Source organism: Muscardinus avellanarius (assembly GCF_963383645.1).
Source record: "Muscardinus avellanarius genome assembly, chromosome: 1".
In the NCBI taxonomy this organism is placed as follows: Eukaryota; Metazoa; Chordata; class Mammalia; order Rodentia; family Gliridae; genus Muscardinus; species Muscardinus avellanarius.
This window is the reverse complement of record NC_137786.1, coordinates 124167340-124192376: the sequence shown is the minus strand read 5'-3', so window position 1 is coordinate 124192376 and position 25037 is coordinate 124167340. Positions and strand designations below refer to the sequence as shown.

General features: G+C 38.1%; 2 protein-coding genes and 1 pseudogene across 3 annotated transcripts in view; 2 read left to right on the top strand and 1 right to left on the bottom strand.

Annotated features, from left to right (window-relative positions):
• Positions 1-25037, top strand: part of LOC308278487 (olfactory receptor 8G1-like) — a gene marked incomplete at both ends in the record, with an annotated part of 199958 nt that overhangs the window by 157080 nt on the left and 17841 nt on the right. The window lies entirely within an intron of this gene.
• Positions 3371-4306, bottom strand: LOC308271900 (putative olfactory receptor 10D4; the record flags this gene model as incomplete). Its single annotated transcript, XM_080708553.1, has 1 exon — positions 3371-4306. The coding sequence occupies one exon, from the start codon at positions 4304-4306 to the stop codon at positions 3371-3373; it is 936 nt and encodes a 311-aa protein (XP_080564679.1).
• Positions 23080-24043, top strand: LOC308271802 (olfactory receptor 8G3-like; annotated as a pseudogene). The gene has a single exon. The product of its transcript is annotated as an olfactory receptor 8G3-like (transcript).

Here is a 25037-nt window from a genome sequence, read left to right as displayed (position 1 = left end):
ATTTGAACACCTTATTTGACAATGTTGATTTGCCTAAAAACCAACTAATTGTTGCAAATTTCATTATTATATAGGGCTTTAAATTGTTTAGAGTCTAGCAGCTAATTTTATTACATAGTTTGGAGATTTTAGTGCAGCCACATCTTACATAAATATGCAAATATGGGATATTTAACCAGTTACCAGTTCTAATTTTTAAATCCTTGGAGGAATAAAACCAAACTCTTAGTTCTGCAACTTTTTTTTTTTTTTTTTTTTTTTTTGGTGGTACCGGGATTCCTAGAAGCCCTTCTACCTCCAGGCTACACTCCCAGACCTATTTTATACTTTTTTATTTTTGGAAACAGGGTCTCTTAAGCCAGCGGCTGGCTTCAAACCTGCGTGACCCTCCTGTCTCCGCCTCCCAAGCGAGGGATTACAAGCGTGCGCCACCACGCCTGGCTAGTTCTGCAACTTTTTAATGTGTTTTCTGTTTGATAAAAAAGTTTTACTTAAAAAAAATAAGGTGGTTGGATGGATGGCATATGCCTGTAATCCTAGTACTTGGGAAGTGAGACAGGAGGATCACAGGTTCAAAGCCAGCCTCAGCAGTTTAGCAAGGTTCTCAGCAAGTTGATTAGACTTTGTTTCCAAATAAAAAGTAAAAATGGCCAGGGGTGTAGCTTGGAGGTAGAATGCTATTGGGCTCAATCCCCAGCACCACACACAAATACAGAAAAATAGTTCTGGTAAGAAAGTTTAATCTTAACTTGCTTACTTAAACGATCTGTAAGTGTATATTACAGTATTATTAAATATAGGTATTAAATTATATAGCAGATTTCTTCATCACTGTGCATCTAATTCTACCTCCAAGCTAAACTTCAAAACTTTTTAAACTTTTTTTTTGTTTGAAAACAGAGTATTTCTAGGTTTCTAGGCATCTCCTTAAATTGCAAAAGCTGATTCTGAACCTGTGATTCTCCTGTCTCAGCCTCCCAAGTAATAGAATTGCATGCATTCACCACTGCACCCTGCTATGGAATCCCCCCCCCTTTTTTTTGGTGGTGGTACTGGGGTTCCTGGAAGCCCTTCTACCTCCGGGCTACACTCCCAGACCTATTTTTACATTTTAATTTGGAAACAGGGTCTCCTAAGCCAGCGCACGCGGCTGGCTTCGAACCTGCGCGATCCTCCTGTCTCTGCCTCCCAAGCACGGGATTCCAAGCGTGCGCCACTATGCCCAGCATTGGAATCCCCTTTTTTAATAACCCGAAGAAACAATCATTGCAGTAAATTTTCTTGGGTTCTAAATCCATGCCTACTGAGAAGAATTCAGATATTCATCAAAATGTAAACTAATTCTTGAGCTATAATACAAAGGAGGACTTCTTAAAGTACTCAGAGTTCCTCATAACTGCTAAGTGTTTGTTACTAGAGGAAAAAGAATTGTTCGTGGTAGATGGGAATAGGAAGTTAAGAAGTAAAAATGGACCTGCCTGATTAGAGGGACATGAAAAATTCAAGTTTAGTAGAAAAGTCTGTAACAAAAAAAGGAAACCAGGCACAAGGATACATACCTCTAATCCCAGTTTGTGAGGCTGAGGCAGGAGGATCATAGGTTGAAGACCAGCCTCATTAATTGAGTTAGACTCTCAGCGACCTAGAAAGACCCTGTTTCCAAGCAAAAACTAAAATGTCCTGGGGTATATCTTAAAGGCAGAATGCCTTCTGGCTTCAATTCCCAGTGCTGGGGGAAACAAAAAAAGAAAAAGAAAAAAAAAAGGAATTAGTGTAAAAGTATCTGCAATAGGAAAAAATTTTCACATTATCTTAAGGTGCTTTAGATACATTTGATGATGCATCTTGTGAAAATTAAATATGAAGTATTATCACAATATATTTATGCAATTGACTTGTTTTACTACTGTCATGGTATTGGGTTTAGAAATTGCTTTAAGTGCTTGGGTTCTTTGAGTCTTGGGTCCTTTGGAGTTTCTTGTTGGAAGAAATCTAGAATTCTTAAGTTTCTTTCCAGGATACTGCCTGCTATTTCCCATGAGGCATCTGGACTTGAGGCTGGTTTGTATTAGTGCTAAATTGTAGAGGAGCCTGAGGACTCCTGGGTGGCTCCACTCCTGGGCTTAGCCAACTCTTTACAGTGATGTTCTTGGAGGTTTCTGAACAATGTCATTCAGGCTCAATGAGCAGAGAAGACAAACAGAATTACTGTCATGTGGGTATTTTAACACATTTATAAGAAAAGACTTCTAATGACAAAATACAGAAAAAATTGAAAAGTATTATATGATGCAGATACTGTATAAATTATAAGTAGAGAAAGATATAGCCAGCTGTTTGGACTCAAGACCAAATGAATGGGAAAAATAATTGAAAACATGGGATGTTGCTATAATTACACTTAAGTATACAGTGGAAACTCACTAAATTCTTACCATTGATTAACTCAGATAATATTTCCCTTCCATAATTGCTTTGAAGGTTAAATATCATGATATTCACGATATACCATGGAAGTTGTAGAGAATTCTATTCATACCTAATTGCAAAACTCTAATAAAAATATAAAGAAAAATGACAATAATGGTAGTTGGACAGATTTGGTTTTAACTTTAGACTGCTTCTTGTCTGTTTATTCTGTGAGTTTGCTACGCCTTTAGTTTACTTGAATCTACAATAGAGACCACATTACATTCTAAGGGTCATTTGATAAGTTGCGCAAGGTAAAGTCCTGAGAGGCATTTTAAGAAGTCATTTGATGTTTTGCAGGTACCCGGCAACTGTTGTTCTCTTCTTTAGTCTGAACAAGGGAAAAGATATTCTTGTAATACTCTGTGTTAACAGTAACATGAACATAGATAATACTAAAAAAAAACTTCCAGTTTGGGAAAATATTAAAAAATACCCTCAGGACTTCAAAGAGATTGCTGAATTTTGCTGAGATGTAGATATCATATATGATAGAAAAGTTTAACAACTTTTACGGCTCTTATTGTGAGTTGATATTCTGTATAAAGCAAGCCTTTCTTAAATTTTTCCCATTCTCCCTTTGCTCCAGAAATATATACATTTTTAACCGAGGTCATGAAAGAACAGACATGTTCTCTTAATTATTTCAAAAACCAGTGGTGCTGAGAGATGATCCACACAGCATAAGAATCAGTTTATGCCTGACAAGTGATTTTTTAATTTCTATTTCATTATAAAACACTGGGAAATGTAGTCAGACATATATTTGAAATGCTAATATCCAATGCTAGATTGATTCAGAGTACATTTCATTTCAACATGCTTAGATGCTGCAGAAAAGAATTTGTCCTAAGGCTTGAAGAATCAATATCTCTTTGTCCAGCAAAACTTTAGATTGTTTTTATTTATTTTCCAGAGTGAGGCTTCTCTTGAGAAATCCATTCTTCAGGGCTGCTTTCACATCCTTATTCCTCAGACTATAGATCAGCGGGTTCAGCATGGGAGTGACAAGGTTATTCAAGATCTGGACCACAGCACCAAGCAAGGGGCTGGGATCTGGCTGCAGGTAGATGATGATGACTGGCCCATACGCACAAAGAATTGAAGAGAGGTGGGCACTGCAGGTAGAGAACGCCCTCTGCCTGCCCTCTGCGGAGCGGATTTTTGATATGGCAATCCCAATGCGAGTGTAGGAAACAAGGATGAGAAAGAAGCATATGAGAGACAAAAGACCAACGTTTGTAAAACTGACCCTCTGAGCTAGAGATGTGTCCTCACATGCCAGAGGTAACAGTGCAGGGATATCACAGAAGTAATATCCCACTTCATTGGAGCCACAGTAGGGTAACCGGAAGGTGAGGGAGGTGAGGATGATAGCATGGACACAGCCACCCATCCAAGTCCCTGTGGCCAAGATGGAGCACGCCCTGTAGTTCATGATGACCATGTACCTTAAAGGAAAGCAAATGGCAACAAAGCGGTCATAGGCCATCACTGTGTACAGGAAACACTCAGTACAGCCCAGGAAATGGTAGAAAAAGAGCTGGGTTTCACAGCCCTGAAAAGAGATGCCTTGACTTTGCCCTGAAAGGTATAACAACATCTTGGGGGCAGTCGTGGAAGAGAAACCGAGGTCAAAGATGGAGAGGTTTCCCAAGAAAAAATACATGGGAGTGTGAAGGCGAGAGGATGAGATGACAGCAGTAAGGATGAGCACGTTTCCCAGGAGGGTGCACACATACAGTGTCAAGAACAGGAAGAAAAGGGCCGTCTCCAGGCCCCAAGTCCCAGGGATGCCCAGCAGGAGGAATTCCATCACCATTGTATGATTTCTCATTTTTATGGAAGAATCAACTCTTGGGGGTCTGTCAGAAAAAATGTGCCATTCAAAGGTTGTAGCTTCTTTTTTTGTGAAAAGAAATTTGTGGTTAATATGTATGTAAATTATCTGTGTTTACATGAGTAGAAGTTGGGGGAAGATCTTGATTTTTATACAGCAGTGCTCAGCAATAAATAAATAAATAAATAAATAAAAATTGTCTCGGTTTGCCTGCTCTGCCCAAGACTTTTCTGCAGTGAAATTTCTAATTGCAAATGATGCTCACTAGGACCAGTATCCTATCTTCCATTCTTCATGCATACTATTAAATGGGATTAATTTCAGGTGCTCCTTTGTGATTCTAAATGGACAAATACAAAAGAGTTAGTCTTTTTAACAACAACAACAAAAAAAAAACTTATGCTTAATTAGGTCGATTTTGTTCCATTAAGTCTCTAAAACTTGTTTCTGGAAGCCACACAATACGAGGATGTTTTCACATTGTCTTCCTGGGTCTGAGTCAAGAATGACAAACCAGCCAAAATATGTGTCTTACCTCTTAGGCTAGACATAGGATCCCAGTACTTTGGAGGCTGAGACAGGAGTATTGTAGGGTTTTTTTTTTTAATTATTATTCTTTATTTTGAAACAGGGTCTCACTAAATTGTGGGCCTCATTAAGTAGCTGAGGCTGTCCACAAACCACCATTCTCCAGTCTCAGCCTCCCTAATGCTGAGATTACCAGCGTGTGCCAGTACCCCCAACTCAGGAGTATTGTAGGTTTTAAGCCAGCTTCAGTAACTTGGCATGACCTGGTTTCAAAAATCAAAAAGGGCAGGAGGTAGAATGCTCTTAGGTTCAATCCCCAGTAACAATACCAACAAAAATTTCTTACCACAGAAATCACGCTAACAGAATCTTCATCCTTAGGAGTACCCTAAATTTACTTCAGGTAAAGAGCTGATAGCCTCCACTTTAGCACCAAAGTCTGTGCTTTTCCAACCAGGTCTAAGGTAGGCAACACTAAATTTGCATCAGTATTAGACACAGCTTTAGGGCTAATAAAGACTTCTTCACACATGCATAGTTGGAAAACCCTTGATCTCTTTTCCCACTTTTTTCAACTTTCCCAGCACACTTAGATATTTAAATTATAAAAAAAAGTTCCACATATTCTATTTGCTTAAAATACTATCAGGATCAATAGATCATCTTTTGCCCACTATCCTTTTCCCTTTCTCATCTATACATTTTCCTTGTAATGTGAAGAGAGGTAATATGAAGAGAGGTAATTGTGAAGAAACAGAGAGAGAGAAAGTAAGAACCAAAAAGAAAAAGGAAAGTAGAAAATTTGGATATTTACAGGGCAAACAAGGGACATAACTCGCTAGGACTACTGGGCACTGCAGTCCTTTCTGTCTCCAGCAGAAGGAGCCTGTTCTGCCTCAAGGCCTTCAATCTGCAAGTAGATATCCCTGATTCCTCTGTTTTTTAATCAATTTCTAGCACACATCTAAGTGTGCTTCAGTTCCTTTACAGCATTTTCCTGTGCAACTCCAGGAAGTGCAATAATGGACAAACACAGGAGATTTTAAGTAACCTTGCTCTTCCTTTGGGTATTAATTGCACCCTTGCTCAGAATCCTGGGGGTACAATTAACTACTTGGTATAATTGGCCCTTAGAAATGAGGAAAGAGCTAAGACAAAGACAGAGGAAGAAATTGATTAGTGTATATTTTATTTGTAAATAATGCTTGGGGGAATAATACTATTCCCAAAATATGACACCTGTACTATACATATTTTGTATGCATTTTTATATTTATATATTTTTACTGGGCATTTTATATTTATTGCTTTTGCATGTGCTTATGTTTTGTATCTGTTTTATACATTATTTTGCTACACAATAACAGCAATATTAAGTCATTACAACAGCAGCTGAGATATCTAGGAAAATTAAAGGAATTGGCAAAATTCTAGGCCCTAAGAGGAGGTACTTGGGCTGCTCAGGATGTCTTTGCATTAGGGTACTGTGGAGCAGCCTCAGAGCTTAGCCATCAGATGACTGAGCCTCAGAACCCTCTCCTTCTGTGACCTCAGCATTTTTACTCTAATGGATCCAGGATCCAAGGAATCAAAAATTGGCAGTGTTCCAGTAAATGGGGAAGGCATCACTTCCAGAAGGAAGAGAGAAGAGGTATGCTGAGGATTAGAAGGATTAGAAGCTGTCACTTGAAATATCTGTTATGCCATTTGGCATCTATGGTGGCTCCCATGATAAATGTTTTGAATATTCAGTAAATATTAGACAGTGAGGAAATATGTAATTCTTCAATTGTTGTGGTTACTCATTTGTTGATTTGAACACACATGTATTCCATTTATTCCAAAAAATACTGAGGGGCAGATTTATGTCTGCCATTGGTTACTTGTCAAGAGAGACAGAGAGGTCAGGTGGAGGTGGGTTAGACATATTCTCTCATCTCCAAAAAGTGGAAATCTATCTGGGAGAAAAATAGTAGCCATATTGAAATCTCAAAACTCTGATGAAATCTTCTACAGATGAGGGAAAGAAAATAAACAAAGAGGTTACAAAATTGTACCAAATCATGGAACTTGACTTGGCAGGAGCTGGGATTTGGCTTGTGTTTTAGGAGTTTGAGCCATAATGTTTTAGTGTTTACAGAATATTTAGTTAGTTACACTATTCTGAATATATCTGGGATTAAAAACATAAGCAGTGCTTTTCTTATGCATCTGACAAATTATAAAAGGATATAGTTGTTGATAATTCTAACATCCTATTTATCATTGGGAGATGTGTATATATATTTTTCTTTTTCTTTACTTAATACTAAGGATTAAACTCAAGACCTCATCTTGCTAGGAAGACACTTACCATTGAGCCATATCCCCATCCTAGTCCTTGCTTTTCTTTAATATATTGAAATATGATGACGAACTTGAAAAAATATTTAGTACAAATAGAAAGATGATACATATATTTTTAACTACATTGAAAAGAACTGGTGATAATGGACATCTTTATCTCCTTCCTATTTTTAGGAGGAATTCTTGCAGTTCTTCCCCATTTAATATGATGTTTACTGTAGGCCTATTGTATATTGCCTTTATGGTGTTGAAATATGTTCCTTCTATTATGGTTCTCTGTGGTGGTTTTAACATAAATGGGTGTTGGATTCTATCAAATAAAATGTATGACTATGATGCACTGATAAAAATAAAAATAAATAAAATTTAAAAAATAAAGAAATAATGATGTTTTAAAATATGTACACATTAGGGAATGACTAGTCCAAGCGCTCGCTCTCTCTCTCTCTCTCTCTCTCTCTCTCTCTCTCTCTCTCTCCAGATAATTGATTTTTGTTTGAGAATGCTTAACATACACATTCTAATAGGAGTTTTCTATAATCCCAGTGTGGTTTTGAATTGCATTTTTCTGACTGATAATGATGTTGAATATTTTTTCATATTTAGTGGACATTTTTATATTTGTTTTTGAGATGGGTCTGTTTAATGCAAGTGCTGTTAGTTGACTAATTAGGTTATTTGGGAGGATTTTTTGGTGGTAAGTGCTTTAAGTTCTTAATATATTTGAGACAGTTAATTTTTTTAACAATTTTAAAGGATGCAAGGCACTTTTATTAACTGTAGTCCTAGTGTTATACACTGTATCTCTTGAATTCATTCCCTGGTTTAATTTAAACTGATGGACATCCCTCTCTTCCAGACCCAGTTCCTGGTAACCACATATAAGTGACGTTACAAAGTACTTACTCCCTCTGTTGGCATACTTCATTTAGCAAAATAACCTCAAACTACATGCATGAACCTATAAATGACAGGATTTTTGAATACTACCTTCCACTTTGTAATCCACTCACACAAGTAAATGGCTTTCATATCCTGGCTACTGTCACTCATATTGTCATGAACATAAAAGTGCAGACATCTATTATTAGCTCTATTAAGGGAGGTTTAATTTGTGTTTTATTGCTATTTTACTCAGCAAAATCATGCTCTTTAAATTTTCATTTTTCTCAACAGATAAAGGTTATATCAGAGAAATTATGCAAAAAGCATTTTTCCCTTTAGGATATTTGTTTTATTAAAACTAGCATTTTTAAACAAAATGTGAAAAGCTGAGCCCTGTGCAAACAGAAAATTAAATGATGAAAGAGGTGCACTTGACCTCAATGTGTGGCAAAGAAAGCAATGAGCTCGCTCTCTCTCTCTCTCTCTCTCTCTCTCTGAGATATGGTGGATAAATCAGTACCCTGCTGCAGGTCCTTCTGTCTCTGCTTCAGCTACCAAAGAAGAGTCTCCTCTTAGACTCATATTAAGCCACATTTTCCACTCAAGTTTCTAGTGAAAACTGCCAGGGGGGATATCTTTTTGTTCCCCATATACTGGTGATTCTTGTTTTTATTCTTTGGAAAAATGTAACAACAGAGTAGAAGTCTTAAGCTCTAAATCCGTATCAAAGGTCATACCAATTGGAAATAGAAGTATTTCCATTAGAGAAGAGAGAATTGCTAGGACTCACATGAGAAGGTGATATGGATGTTAGGTGTTGCATAATATCTGGCGTGTGCTTTTCTCTACAAATCCAAGTGGGTACAGCAATGGAGCAAGCATGTCAGAATGCACATTTGAGTCACCTTAGAATTGATCATTACAAAGGTCAGCAAATCTGAATTAGGTACGAATTTGCATAAAGCAAGGAGCTGAGAAGAGAGAAATTCTCAGGTGACTGAGTCAGAGGACCAAAGGAAATCATTTATGCATTCTACAAAAATGTTTCAGTAGCTACCATGATATGCCCAAACTACTGTGTTCCAGAGGACAGGAATTATCCATGGCATCTCTCCTGAAAGAGCTCAGGTATAGTAGAAGAGGCCCTGGTCAGGCCACCATACATATAAATTCCAATTATCTAAAGTTGTCAGTGTTTGGAAGAGAAGTTCAGAAGGTGGAGAAGTTGTACTGAGATCACTCCTGTGTCTCACCCTGTCTGTAACTGTATTTATACCAGGATCTGTATGGCTCAGTGAGTTCCTTGCAGGTGGGGAGGACTCTGAGAGAAATGTTCCATCATCTGAGACCTGAAAAGTGAGCTGGCCTGCGGGGAAAGACCTAGAGCACTCTCTGCAGATGCACTGGCCTACACACTACTGAAAAGGACCCTCTCACCCCGCCACCATCGCCCCATAGCTGAAGAACTTGAGGAAAGAGAGCAAAAGACTGTAAAATAAAGCTTGAGGGAGAGTAAAACAACCTTTACTCAGGGTCTGTTTATCACTTTAAAATCATGGTTTCTATGACAACCATCAAGAACACAAACAATAGCAAATTCTGGTGAGGATGTGAGGAATATGTGATGGTGGAATTGTAAATTAGCACAACCACTATGGAAATCAGTAAGGAAGTTCCTCAAAAAACAAGGAATGAAACCACCATACTACTGAGGTGTGTGTGATGTGTGTGTGTGTGTGTGTGTGTGTGTGTGTGTGTTCCTCAAAAAACAAGGAATGAAACCACCATACTACTGAGGTATACCATTCCTCAGTATCTTCCCTAAAGAACTGAAGTCAGAATACTATAGTGATATAGACATTTGTAGCAGCACAGTTCACAGTGGCCAGGTAATGGAACCAACCCAGGTGTCCATCAACAGATGAATGGCTAAAGAAAACATGGTATACACATACAGTTGAATTTTACTCAACAAAAGAGCAACAAAATTATATCATTTTCGGGGAAATGGATGAAATTGGGGGATATTATGCTAAGTGAAATTAGTCTCATAAAATCAGGGTTTGTATGCCTTTTCTCATTTGTGGAAGATAGAAAATAAAAATCATAAAGCATTTAAAATAATGCAGAGAAAGATCTATAAAGCAGTTGAAAGGGCTTATGAAAAAGAATTGGAGGGCAAGAGAGAAGACAAAAAAATAAAACTTTAAATAATACTGTGGCAATATGTGAAGGTATTACTACCAATCTCACTAACTCACATGAAGAGGAAGGAGGTAGGGGTGAGGTAGGATATTGGAGGAAGTACACAAAGACCTGTGTACATGTGTTTTTAACACATTGAGGCCCACTACGATGTATACTTACACTGCACCAATAAAATAGTAAGAAGTAGATAAATAAAATTAAGGTCATTGCATTATAAACTTGAGGAAACTTTAACAGTTTTAACCAGCATTGCATTTAAGATTATTGTGAAAGAGAAAGAACATGAAGAGAGAATCTCAACTACAGAAGGGTTCTGGACAGCAAGAATATACTCATATTTACAGACACATATAAGATCAATGAAATACAGAATTTTTTTCTTTTTTTTTTTTTTTTTTTTTTGGTGGTACTGGGGTTGGAACCCGGGGGCTTTTCTACCTCCGGGCTATACTCCCAGACCTATTGTATATTTTATTTGGAAACAGGGTCTCACTAAGTTGCTGAGAGCCTCACTAAGTAGCTGAGGCTGGCTTTGAACCCGTGCGATCCCCCTGTCTCAGCCTCCCAAGCGCAGAGATTACAAGCGTGCGCCACCACGCCTGGCTGAAATACAGAATTTTGAGATAATTAGTGAGGAATAAAGAAAAAGCTAGCAACTAGGAAATGCTACTCACCATGTGTGTGGATTAAGGCCCTGCTAAATTCTAATATGATGTCATCAGAATAGATCTTCATGTTTGATTTTTTTTTAGTTTTTATGTCTGACTTACAATAGGAAACATACTTAAATTCTCACTATTGAGATTGGCTGCCCCGTAGATATCCTCTGGAATAATCCAAGGATTACAGCCAGCTGAGGATAGAGGCAAATGAGAATAATTTAACTCCACTCTGTGGAATCTGAATGTCTTGCTGCAAAGATTGAGGCTAATGTAGAAACAACATAATAGCTAACACATTATGTTTAGAATGGCTGTATTTTCTCCTGGGTAGTACTCTAAATTGTTCCTCCTTCAGCTCAGCTCAGATAGTCAGCCTAACTTGATCCTATTCTGAATTACCCTTTATTTCTCATTGCAAATAGATTTTTTTGTGTGGTGTTAGGGATTGAACCCAGGGACATTCCACCTTCAAGCTACACCACTAGCCCTATTTTATATTATTTATTTTGAAACAGGGTTTCGCCAATTTCAAAGGGCCTCACTAAGTAGCTGAGGCTTGCTGTAAACCTGCAATCCCTCCTGTCTCAGCCTCCCAAGTACTTAAGATTACAAGCGTGTGCCACCACACCCAGCTGAAAATAGATTTTATTTTATTTATTATTATTATTATTATTTTGGTGGTACTGGGGGTGTAACCCAGAGGCTTTCTACCTCCGGGCTATACTCCCAGACCTATTTTATATTTTATTTGGAAACAGGGTCTCACTAAGTTGCTGAAAGCCTCACTGAGTAGCTGAGGCTGGCTTCGAACCTGTGCAATCCTCCTCTCACAGCCTCCCAAGTGCGGGGATTACAAGCGTGCGCCACCACACCCAGCGAAAATAGATCTTAAATATTATTAAGTCATTGGAAAATACTAAAATTAATATGATGAAAGTAGTGAAAATTCTTTCAAGTGAGATTATACATATTAACCATTTATTTTGTGTGTGTGTGGTACTTGGGATGGAACCCAGAGGCATTCTACCTCTGAGCTACACCCCATTTTATTTTGAAACAGGGTCTCACTGAGTTGCAAAGGGCCTCACTAAGTAGCTGAGGCTGTCGCAACCTGAGATCTTCCTGTCTCAGCCTCCCAAATGCTGGGATTACAAGTGTGTGCCACGATGCCCAGCCTTATGTAATCTTTTAATTGCCCATGTAGGTAGATAAACCATTACCCTACTTTTACAAATAAAGGAACAAATAATCAGCATCTATTACTCCAGTTTAAACCATTATTCCCTTACTAGTAAGGCTAGAGCGTCCTATAATCAAACCAAAAGTATTAGGAGGAAGAGGACGATAAGTTCCTGTTTTAACTCTTGTGGGGACTGCCCCAGCAGGAATCTTAACATCTTGAGCTGTGGGCAAATCTACAGCAGCACTTGCCCTGGTGGCATGTTGTAGGGAGAAAATTGTGGGATGCCCTCAGTCATTTGTCCTGGGCCCCAAGGGGAGCCCATCCAGGGGTTTCCCGAAACTGAAAATGTATTTTGACTTTTGTTAGAAATGGCATTGCCTGAAGCATCAGTTTTGGACCTACATTCTCTAGCACAATGTTTACCTCTTTTACACTTTGGACATATGCCTGGTTCTCGATTGGGATTTTTACTTATCCTTTTACAGTTTTTCTTTGTATGACCCATTTGTCCACATACATAACATTTTATGTTGGAATTTATTCCTTTTAAACTATTAGCTAATACAGTCACGAAAAATTGCATCTTTTTACATTCAGAATATATATCTTTGCATACTTTTAGATATTGATAAACATTTCCTGTATCCTTAATGGGCAAAATGGACCTCCTACAGTCAGCATTTGCATTTTCATAGGCCAGCATTCATAACAATTGTTGTCGAGCATTCTCCCCTACCACAGATCTCTCAATTGCCAAAAAATCAGCATAAATTTTTTGGTGTATTCTAGTCCAGGAGCCATAATTTTCTCCAGTAGGTCACAATCTTTCCCATGCATCTAAGGCAATTTCCCGCAATTGATCATGTATCTCAAAAGGAGTATTGGCCTGAGCATTAGGGTCACCGTAATGCCCTGGACTGGTAAACATGGGAAATGTAATAGCTCTCAAGGCAGCATTATTGCTATTTAAGTTAGCATGAGCTTTTTCAGCACACAAATCTTGAAACCACACTTGCCATTGTAAGTATTCTGGCTCCTTTAGTAAAGCTCTACATAAAGTTTTCCAATCTTCAGGTGCCCAAATATTATAATGTTGTGGAGCTCCATTTAGTAATTCCTTAACATAATGAGATTGTGGCACATATAACGTTACTGCCATTTTTAAGTCACCCTTGTATCAGCCAGGCTGAGGTTTCCGTTAACAGGAGGCAGTCGGATTACAGGAAAAGCAAACATATCATCATCCTCTGTAGAATCGCTAAAATCACTGTCTAGATCTATACTTTCAGACCCTGTATCTATAGAATGGAGGGGTTTTCTAATCTATGTTTTACCAGAAAAGCAGTTAATGGGGGTGCAGTAGGCCGCATGGGTTTTGTTTTTGTTTTAATATCATGCTGCCATTCTTCCTTTTTTAACTGTAATTTTTGTATTTGAGTTTCTAACATATTTAATTCTTTTTCAAAATCATTTTTTTTTATCTGAGCCTTCCTCTTTTGTCATAGCAGCTTCAGGGGTATCATATTCATGAATAATCTTATCATGATTCCTTAAAATATCTCCTTTGACTCCTTCCTAATTGTAAATTTTGTACAGATGGAGTAGCCTCTTTTTTCCAATGATATATTTTTCTCTCATCAAACATAGCTTTGAACAAAGTATATACTAAAAACCAGATAGACCAAAATCAAATAGGTATATGTTCCCCTTGCCTAACAGCATTTTCTATGTTAACTTTAATTCTTTCCCAGGTTTCTATGTCTAACATCCCTTCTTCTGGAAACCATGGGTTATAATTTTCTATCACTTCTATACACATTTCAAGATCAGAAGTACAAACTCCAGCACCATGAGATTTAAGAAGTTATTGTAGGATAGAAACATAAGGAGCAGATTTAGCTTGTCCCATCACCCTGTAATAATATTTACTTAACCTCTGGCTCTCCTAACACTGTTCCCAGGTCCCTGTTCAGGCGCCACCTGTCAGTGTCTAGTACACTGGAGACCCAAGGATAGAGCTGCGCTGAACACAGGACACGGGATGCAGAGTATCATGTACAACTGTATGTTTTATTGGGAGAGCAATCGGACTTTTAAAGAGAAAGCTTCTATAGACTACATTAACAAGTTAGCTATTTCAGACTTTACAAGGTTAGCTTAAAGCAACAATGTATGTGTGTAAGTAAAGCCAAAGGACTAATCTCAAACTTAAAGCAACTCTTTGTTTTACAAATAGAAGCAAGGAACACCTGTGACGCTGGTAATATCTCAAGCTGTTTATCAAAACAATAAAATTTTCTGAATGATGTCTAGACTGGGAAACATGCAAAGAGGCCTGGAGCTGCTTCCTGACCTTCAAGGGATCTTGGCAAAACACATAGCTCACTGATAAGAGGAAGTATGCCTGCCTCCCAGCCTGGCATTCCAAGCTGCTTCTCAGGAGCCAGAGTTGCTTTGTTAACCCTTTAAACAGGAGCCTGCATCTCACACAGGACACCACAAGTACCAAGGCTGGTGGCCAACAAGGTCTCACATGATCACAGCTGCCCAGAGCAGCAGTGGTATCCCTGGGGCTAAATAATTCAGCCAGCCAATTACCAAGACCAGATCTAAATAATCTCCCCCTGCCAGGGTTTGGGCCCTTAAAATAGTGAGGTCAGGGGTCTGCAGGATTTCACCTGATTGCAGCTGGCAAAATAGCAGCAGTGTCTCTGAAGCAATTTTGTTCAGATAGCCCTTCTGCAGGCTGGAAATGCAATACTCTCTCGACCAGGAAAGTTTGTGCATGGTGAACATGCATGACAGTGGCTGACAGGAATCCATGTTATCCCAACCAGCAGATCAGAGGTGGTGTCCCTGAGACATCAGAGCTCAACTAACTGGAACATCATAACTCTGGCCCTGCTGAGCTTGGGCCCCATGACCACAGAGGTCAAAGGCCAGTACTCTATAGTGTTTCGTGTGTTTGCAACCAGCAGAGTAGTGGAGGTTTCCTTGGGGCATTAGATCTCAACCAGTGGCCTGCATGCTCTGAATGGAACACTATAGTCTCTAACCCTGCTGAATTTGAGCATAGAGAGCATGGGGGCTGCAGCCAATTAGACATTACTACATGCCAGCATTAAGAACTGAATCTTGTTAGAGAAGTTCTGGGTGACTAACTCAGAAGTCTGATTATATAAGACAGATTTGTTGAGGCAAGTATATACTCCCATTATATGTCTTATTATAAAGGAAAAGAAAATTATATTTGGTTTTAGAATGAGGTCTAGGGTTGGGGTTAAGAATTTGGGTTTCTGTTGTGTTCCGAGTAACAAACAGGTGTGTTTGCAACTTAAACCTAGATGTCTACATTTGGTGAGTGATAAATTTTATATTGGAATGAGGCAAAAATATGTTCAGGCTAGACCAGGATGTGAAATTTAGGTTAATTGCCAGGTTCAAAATGAGGGTTAGAATTTGGGATAGTTTTGTTTCGAGTAACATTCTCTTGTGATTTCACATAAAAATTGGGTATGAATGTTTCATTGAGTGTTAAAATTTCAAAGGAATAGCCGGGCATGGTGGTGCACGCTTGTAATCCCCACGCTTGGGAGGCTGAGACAGGAGGATCGCACAGGTTCAAAGCCAGCCTCAGCTACTTAGTGAGGCTCTCAGCAACTTAGTGAGACCCTGTTTCCAAATAAAATATAAAAAAGGTCTGGGAGTATAGCCCGGAGGTAGAAAGCCTCTGGGTTCCACCCCCAGTATCACCAAAAAAAAAAAAAAAATCAAAGGAATGAGGCAAAAATATTTTCAGGGCACATAATTGGGTTTAAGTTTAGAAATAGGACTGATGTTGGGCTTGGAGTTAGGGTTTCTGTTGGGTTTAAGTAATATTCTGGCATGATTTCACAAAGAAATTGAATGTCCATATTTGAGTGATTGTTAATATTTTCATTGGAATGAGGCAAAAATATGTCCAGGCTACACCTGGGTGTTATAATTAGTTTTAGAATGAGGGCTAGGGTTGGGGGTGAAAATTTGGGTTTGTTTTGTGTTCCAAGTAACAAACTGGTATGCTTGCAACTTAAAATTACATGTCAAAGTTTAGGAAGTATTAACTTTTTTCATTGGAATGAGGCAAAAATATATTCAGGCTAGACCAGGGTATTAAATTTAGGTTAAGAATTAGGGTTAAAGTGAGGGTTAGAATTTGTGATTATGTTTTGTTTCAAGTATCATTCTCTCATGATTTCACATAAAAATGTTGTATGTTTTATTGAATGTTAAAATTTCAAATGAATGAAGCAAAAACGTTTTTCAGGAACATGATTGGGTTTAAGTTTAGAAATAGAGCTAATGTTGGGCTTGGAGATGTGTTTTGTGTTGAGTTTAATTAACATTATGGCACAATTTCAAATAAAAAATAAATTTCAATATCTGGTAGATTTTTAAAATTTTCATTGGAATGAGGCAAAAACAAGTGTAGACTAGACCTGGGGGTTATATTTAGTTTTAGAATGAGGGTTTGGGTTAGGGGTGAGAATTCGGGTTTGTGTTGTGTTCTGAGTAACAAACTGGTTTGTTTGCAACTTTAAAAAGATGTCTACGTTTGGTGAGTGATAAATTTTTCTTTGGAACGAGGCAAAAATAGGTTCAGGCTAGACCAGGGTGTGAAATTTATGTTAAGAATTAGGTTCAAAGCCGGGCATGGTGGTACACGCTTGTAATCCCTGTGCTTGGGAGGCGGAGACGGAAGGATTTGCGCAGGTTCGAAGCCAGCCACACTGGTTTAAGAGACCCCTTTTCCAAATTTAAAAAAGTAAAATAGGTCTGGGAGTGTAGCATGGAAATAGAAGGGTTTCCAGGAACCCCAGTACCACCAAAAAAAGAAAAAAAGAAAAAAAGAAAAAAGAAATAGGTTCAAAATGAGGGTTAGAACTTGGGATTATGTTTTGTTCTGAGTATCATTCTCTTATGATTTCACATAAAAATTGGATATGAATGTTTGATTGAGTGTTAAAATTTCAAAGGAATATGGCAAAATATTACCCGGGTACATGACTGGGTTTATTTTAAGTTTAGAAATAGGGCTAATGTTGGGCTTGGAGTTAGGTTTTGTATTGAGTTTAAGTAATATACTAGTGGGTAGCACTGAAGAAGCCTGAGAACATAGTGATTAGTCTCTTACATACAGACTTCCTTGTAGAACGGGGACCTGATTGACCCTTTGAATGATATGTAATACTACTATAAAGAGACCGCAACAAAATAAGTCTTGGTTGAAGTCAAGATGAAAACCTGGATCACAGACGACTAAACAGGTAGAAATAACTAGGGAGTTAGATCATGAGTCCTGTTAGAAGTTAACATTTTTGGGCTATAGAGTAAGTTACATAAAGTGAATCTGCTAATAAAAGTATTAGGGCATACGTGTATAAGGGGCGTCTGTATCACAGACTTTAGTGTCTGCAGAGATTCTTTTGCAAACCTTGATACTTTTCTATATACTCCAATCAGAACATGGAGTTGGAAAGTATTTTGTTTTTTCTGATTGTAGGTTTGTTTTTGACTAAAGAATTACTGCAGAAAAGCCCATGTATGAAATGCAGTACTTCAGACTGCCTGCTAGATTTCTAAAGTTTAGCTGTTCAGAACTTCTGAAACTCAGGCAAAAATGAGGCTAACCTGTTTTTTTTTTTTTTTTTAATTAAAAGTTTCAAATCTTTCCCGTTAAATTTGGAAAAGCAGGTGTATTGTATATAGTTTGTCAGGTTAATTTTAAGTGGGTGATAGTATGTGACACAGCTGTCTTTCCTTAAGCATTCTGATATTTTTCATTGAGTGGGTTTATAATTCATTCCCTACTTTAAAGAATTTTTTTCTTTTTTCGGTATTCTGTCCTGTAGTTTAAAAGGAAAAGGCACACTAGTTATAAAACTAAGCAGCAGTGTTGACAGTGAGGACAAGACGCCACCTGGAGAGACCACTCTGCTTTAAGTCCCAGTGCATGTTCTCCGGCTGCATCTGGCAGCCTGTGAGTCATTATTTTTTGAACTTTGGGAATTTTAGTGCTGATTCAGTCATAGAAGGGACTATTTATCATTTTGACTTAGGCTTAAATAGTGGAGGTTTTAAGAATCTTTTTTTTTTAATTTTATTTTATTGGTGCACTGTATTCATACATCATAGTGGGATACAAACTTTTGTAGACATACATGCACACATCGCCCAGTCAGCCCCCACCCGATCCCCACCCCATTCTCTCCCCATCCCTCCTTCCCATGCTTGGCTTAGTGGTTGACATCTAGTATTATAGCAATTTATCCAAAATTAAAAATGCTAATCTCACATAACAGTTTCATTTGTCTGATACAAAGCTTTTGATGATTTAAAGATAACATTTCAATATTTCTTTTTGCTTTCTTTCTTACCAGAGCATATTTTTTTGTTTTTTTAGGTGAAACTATCATATATTTATATATTTATTTTTCAGAAAAAAATCTATCCTAATATGGAATATGAATTCTAGATACCCAAAACGATCTTGAAAAAGAACAAAGCTAGAAGGTATATATTTTCTGATTTCAAACCATATAAAGCTACAATAATTGAAACAGTGTAGTACTGTTCTAAAGGCAGATATATAAACCATTGGAGTTAAATACAAGCCTAGAGCTAAATTCTTCCCTATATTGTCAAGTTATTTTTGACAAGGTTTCCACGAACATTTGGTGGTGGAAATAATAATCTTTTAACTAAATATTGTTGAAAAATAATAATTAAATGGAAAAGAATAAAATTGGACCCTTACCTAATCCCACATATAAGTATTAACTCAAAATAGATAAAAGACCTAAATATAAATCTTAAGACTATTAAAGAACAAAGCTAGCAGATATATATTTTCTGATTTCAAACCATATAAAGCTACAATAATTGAAACAGTGTAGTACTGTTCTAAAGGCAGATATATAGACCACTGGAATTAAATACAAGCCTAGAGCTAAGTTCTTCCCTATATTGTCAAGTTATTTTTGACAAGGTTTCCATGAACATTTGGTGGTGGAAATAATAATCTTTTAACTAAATATTGTTGAAAAATAATAATTACATGGAAAAGAATAAAATTGGACCCTTACCTAATCCCACATACAAGTATTAACTCAAAATAGATAAAAGACCTAAATACAAATCTTAAGACTATAAACTTTTAGAAGAAAATCTGGGTCATAAAACCTCACAACATTGAAATTGGCAGTGATTTCTTGGATATGATTTCAATGGCACAGGCAACAGAAGGGTATACAAACTCCCTAAAAAATAAAAGAAAATATTGTATATCCAAAGACAATGTAAACAGAGTTAAAAGTTACTAATAGAATTGGATAAAATATTTCCAAATGCTATATCTGAAGGTATATTAATATTCCAACCAGAAATCCTAAAAATTAACAACAATAATGGCAAACAATACAATTTAGAGATAGGTAAAAGACTAACATAAATAATGAATCTCCACAGATAACCAATCTTAGTTGTCTGTTGGATGGAAACTCTTGTTTCTCTGGTTCTGGTGAGTGTTACCTATTTCTTCTTTGTAGTTAATCTCTTTGAGTATTTTCTCTAGCGCTGGTTTTGAAGACATAAATTCCTTCAGTTTCTGTTTGTCATGGAAGCTTCTTATTTCTCCATCTAATTTGATAGAAAGTTTTGCTGGGTAGGAAATTTTTGGCTGGAAGTTGTTTTCTTTCAGAGTTTGGAATATGTTACTCCAAGCCCTTCTGGCTCTCATGACTTGGTTTGGGAAGTCTGGAGTGATTCTAATTGATTTGCCTCTGAATGTCACTTGGCCCTTTGTTTTTGTTGCCTTTAAGATTCTCTGCTTGGCTTCCACATTGGTCATTTTGACAATTATGTGGCGTGGGGATCCTCTTCTCCGATCCTGTCTAAAGGGAGTTCTATAAGTTTCCTGGATCTGTGTATCAACCTCTTGCTCTATGTTTGGAAAATTTTCTGCTATTACTTCCTTGAAGAGATTGTTGATCCCTTTGGTTTCACTTTCTTTTCCCTCCTCTATTCCAATTATTCTTAGGTTAGCTCTCTTAAGATGGGCCCATATTTCTTCAATGTCAGATTCCTGCTGTTGGATATTTTTTTCTAGATTAGAAACTATGCGTTCATTTTTGGATTGCTCATCTTCTAAGAGCGAGATTCTGTTCTCCATGTGGTCTAATCGGTTGTTTGTGCTTTGAATTGAGGCCTTTACTTCATTAATTGCATCCTTTATCTCTTTTTGGCTCTCTCTGAGTTCTTTTCGAAGCACCTCTATTATTTCTATAGTTATTTTCCTGATTTGATCTTCTAGAAATCTCTGATTTTCTGTTTTATCAGGTTCTGGTGTTGTGGGATTGTGCGCATTCATTACTCCAGTGTTATTCCTCTTTCCCATGATTTCGGAAGTTTGTGCCTTCTCTGGGTTCTTCCCTTGGGTCACTATGGCTTCACTTAAGGTGCTCTGGATCTCGAGTCTGTAGTATCTCAGACCCCACTACTCCTTTACTGGGTTGTATCACAGAGTCTCCGACCCAGGGAGTCGATAGAGGCTGCTTTAAACTATGGGGGGTGCCAGGTTGCACGTTCTCCTATGGTGTGATATCTCTGCCACCACCACTCCCCCACTGGGTCAAGTCCCAGGAGGTACAGTACTGGGATTTCTCCTCTGTGGCCTGCAATTTGACTCACTGTTCTTGAGTACGCAGATGTAGCTGTACTGGACTCTGTGAATTCACTGCTGCTGCCGCTGGTGGCAATATGGCACCACTGCCACGCCCTCGGCCGTGAGGCTGGCGTATTTTTTCTTCTCTGGTTTTGATTTCCACTCTGAATCCCTGCAGCGTGTGCTGAGCTCAGCCACTGGGAGCTTTAAATGCTGTCTGCGCTGAAAGATCCCGCCTGGCTGTTCCGCAGCGGCTCACCTCGGCTTGCTGTAGCAGTCCGTTGAGTTCGCCGCTGCCGCCGGCAGTATGGCACTGCTGCCACGTCCTCGGGCGCGTGTGTCTCCTCTGTGGCCCTGAGCTCTGTTCTCAGTCCGCTTTCTCTCTGGAGCCTGGTGGTTTTTTTGTTTTTCTGGTGATGGTGTTTTCTGGCTATGAAAGGCGCTGGTTTTGTGGTAATGGAGATTGGTTGTTAGCGGGGCTCTTAAGCCCCGCTTTTCTCGGTCGCCATCTTCCCGGAAGTCCTGGTTTTAAGAATCTTAAATACAAAATTTCATAGAAAAAAAATTTTCTACAATAAATTTGTAATGTTTACTTCAGTATATATTTGAGATAGAGTGTACTTTTATTCAGAATCATACCTCTAATTCATGTAGTTAAAACAGTGTTTCCATGAAGTAATAGGGCCCCCTAAAAGATTCTACAGAAACATATTTTACTGAGTTTTGTGCTTTAGTGGTTTGCAAGAACCACTGTATTGAGAATACTAGTCGGATCTGATTATTTAAAGAAAGCAATTTCAGTGATTGGTAATAAGAGAGCATTGTTAACTAAATAGTAATGTAGATTAATGTACCCTTTGTTTTACTTTACCCTTTGTTTTGGAGATTGGATTTGCTTTACAGTCTATAAATCAAAGTGGAAACTGTTCAGGTAATCTCTAAAAATGTTTTGGAAACATCTTAGGATAAATATTAAGACAACTCAGTTTTGCATATAATTTGCTTAGACAAATCTGAAGTATAAAGTAAAATGGAAATTTTTGGAATTTTCCTTTGGAGGGGAAGTCTAAATTCATGAAATTTTGATAGAATTAAGCTACATAAGAAAAGAATCTATATATTGAGGCAGATTTGAATTTATAATCCAAGCAAACATTACATTCCTCCTCATGTCTCATCTCTTTATAAAGTGGACAGTTGATCCAGACACACTGGCCCATGGCTATTATTCCAGTAATTAGGAGGTTTAGATAGGAGGATCTGGGTTTGAAGCCAGTGTGCATAAATTAAGGAGATCCCTGTTTGAAGAAAAAAAAAGTGCTGAGGATATAGCCCAGTACCACTAAAAAATAAATAAATAAAAACAAAGGGACACTTGTCTCCACTAGTACCTCTACTAAACACACACACAAGTATCTAAAATAACAAACTTGCATGTTTTCAACTTTAAAATAAATGTCTATGTGTGGTGAGTGATAAATTTTTCAAGGGAATAAGGCAAAAATATGTTCAGGCTAGACCAGGGGGTTAAATTTAGGTTAAGAAATAGGGCTAAAGTGAGAGTTAGAATTTGGGATTATGTCTGGTTCTGAGTAACATACTCTCATAAGTTTTTAATTGGAATGAAGCAAAAATATGTTCAGACTAGACCTGGGTGTGAAAATTAGGTTAAGAATTAGCTTCAAAATGAGGGTTAGTATTTAGGATTATGTTTTGTTCGGAGCAAGATACTCTCATGATTTCACATAAAAATTGGATATGAATGTTTGATTGAGTGTTTAAATTTCAAAGGAATGAGGCAAAAATATTTTAGGGTACATGATTGGGTTTAATTTTAGAAATAGGGCTAATGTTGGGCTTAGAGTTTGGGTTTGTGTTGGGTAAATAATATTCTGGCACAATTTGACATAAAAATTGAATGTCAGTATTTGGGTGATTGTCAAAATTTTCATTGGAATGAGGCAAAAATATGTGCAGGCAAGACCTGGGAGTTATATTTAGTTTTAGATTGAGGGCTAGGTTGGGGGTGAGAATTTGTGTTGTGTTCAGAGTAGCATTCTGCTATGTTTACAACTTAAAGTTAGATGTCAGTGTTTGGTGAGTGATAAATTTTTCAAGGGAATAAGACAAAAATATGTTCAGGCTAGACCAAGGGGTTAAATTTAGGTTAAGAAATAGGGCTAAAGTGAGGATTAGAATTTGGGATTATGTTTGGTTCTGAGTAACATACTCTTGTAATTTCACATAAAAATTGGATATGAATGTTTGGTTGAGGCCTGGAAATCATACTACAGTGACCAGTTCATCCTGGCTGGGCTCACAGAAGCCAGAGCTCCAGCTGCCCCTCTTCCTGTGCTTCCTGGTAATCTATGTGCTTACAGTGGTGGGAGACCTGAGCATGATCACACTAATTGCAGTCAGCCTCCTGCTGCACACCCCCATCCATGTACTGTCTCCTCAGCAGTTTGTCCTTCATTGACCTCTGTCATTCCACAGTCATTATCCCCAAAATGCTGGCGAACTTCGTGGTGGAGAAGAACATTATCTCCTACCCTGAATGCATGACTCAACCCTACTTCTCTTTTTTTACTATTGCAGAGTATCACATGTTGGCTGCAATGGCGTATGACCGCTATGTTGCCATCTGTAGCCCCTTGCTTTACCAGGCCATCATGTCTTATCAGCTCTGCTTCTGGCTCACAGCGGGAGTTTACATTTTGGGTTTCATTGGGTCTACAATTCACACGGGCCTCATGTTGAGACTCTTTCTGTGCAGGACTAACATGATTAACCACTATTTCTGTGATCTTTTTCCACTCTTGGAGCTATCCTGTTCCAGCACATACATCAATGAATTGTTGGTTTTGTTCTTAAGTGCATTTAACATTCTGATTCCTACCTTAACCATTCTGATCTCCTATATCGTCATCCTGGCCAGCATCCTGCGCATTCGCTCCACTGAGGGCAGGTCCAAAGCCTTCAGCACCTGCAGCTCCCACATCTCGGCCGTCGCTGTCTTCTTTGGTTCTGCTGCATTCATGTACCTGCAGCCCTCATCAGTCAGCTCCATGGACCAGGGAAAGGTGTCCTCTGTGTTTTATACTACTGTAGTGCCCATGCTGAACCCCCTGATCTACAGCCTGAGGAATAAGGATGTCAGTGCTGCCCCGAAGAAAATGCTGTACAGGAGAACTTATTCATGGACAAAATTCATGGATTAGTGTTAATACTATAAAGAGGTCTTTGGTTTGCCTAAGTTTGTCAATTTTTAGGTTAATTTTTCAAGTTTTTAGGATATTATTGATGCTTTTATGTACAACACATCTCCAAAATTCTCCCTAGTCTACCTCCTTTGAACCTGTATTACACTATGTCTGGAGAAAATAAAGAATTAAACAAATGATTCTTGAGGCTTAAGGAGCCCTAGTTTTATTTTAATAATAACACAGTGATGATGTAAATGATAGTACTTATATACATTATCAAGATTTCACAAAGTCTCAAGTACTGTGCCCAGAACATTAAATGGATCACTGTTTTTTGTTTTTTGTTTTTGTTTTTGTTTTTTTGTTTTTTTTTTGGTGGTACTGGGGTTCCTGGAAGCCCTTCTACCTCCGGGCTACACTCCCAGACCTATTTTAACATTTTTATTTGGAAACAGGTAGAAGGGCTTCCAGGAACCCCAGTACCACCAAAAAAAAAAAAAAAAAAGAAAATTTGAGCCCGGTATGGTGGCGTACGCTTGTAATCCTCTTGCTTGGGAGGTGGAGACAGGAGGATCGTGCAGGTTCCACACTGGCTTAAGAGACCCTGTTTCCAAATAAAAATATAAAATAGGCCTGGGAGTGTAGCCTGGAGGTAGAAGGGTTTCCAGGAACCCCAGTGCCATCAAAGAAAGAAAGAAAGAAAGAAAGAAAGAAAGAAAGAAAGAAAGAAAGAAAGAAAGAAAGAAAGAAAGAAAGAAAGAAAGGAAGGAAGGAAGGAAGGAAGGAAGGAAGGAAGGAAGGAAGAAAGGAAGAAAGAAAGAAAGAAAACTTGAGGCTTACTTATTTAAGTCAATGTTCACAGTTTTGAACATAAAAAGTAATTGAGCCTGGAGAGTTTATCTCAGGAACCTGTGATGCTATTCAAGATGATACTTGGCCCAGATAACTGTGAGTAGGTCTAAGGACCCTTGAAAATTCCCTCCTACACATCAAGCACCCCCTCTGCCCT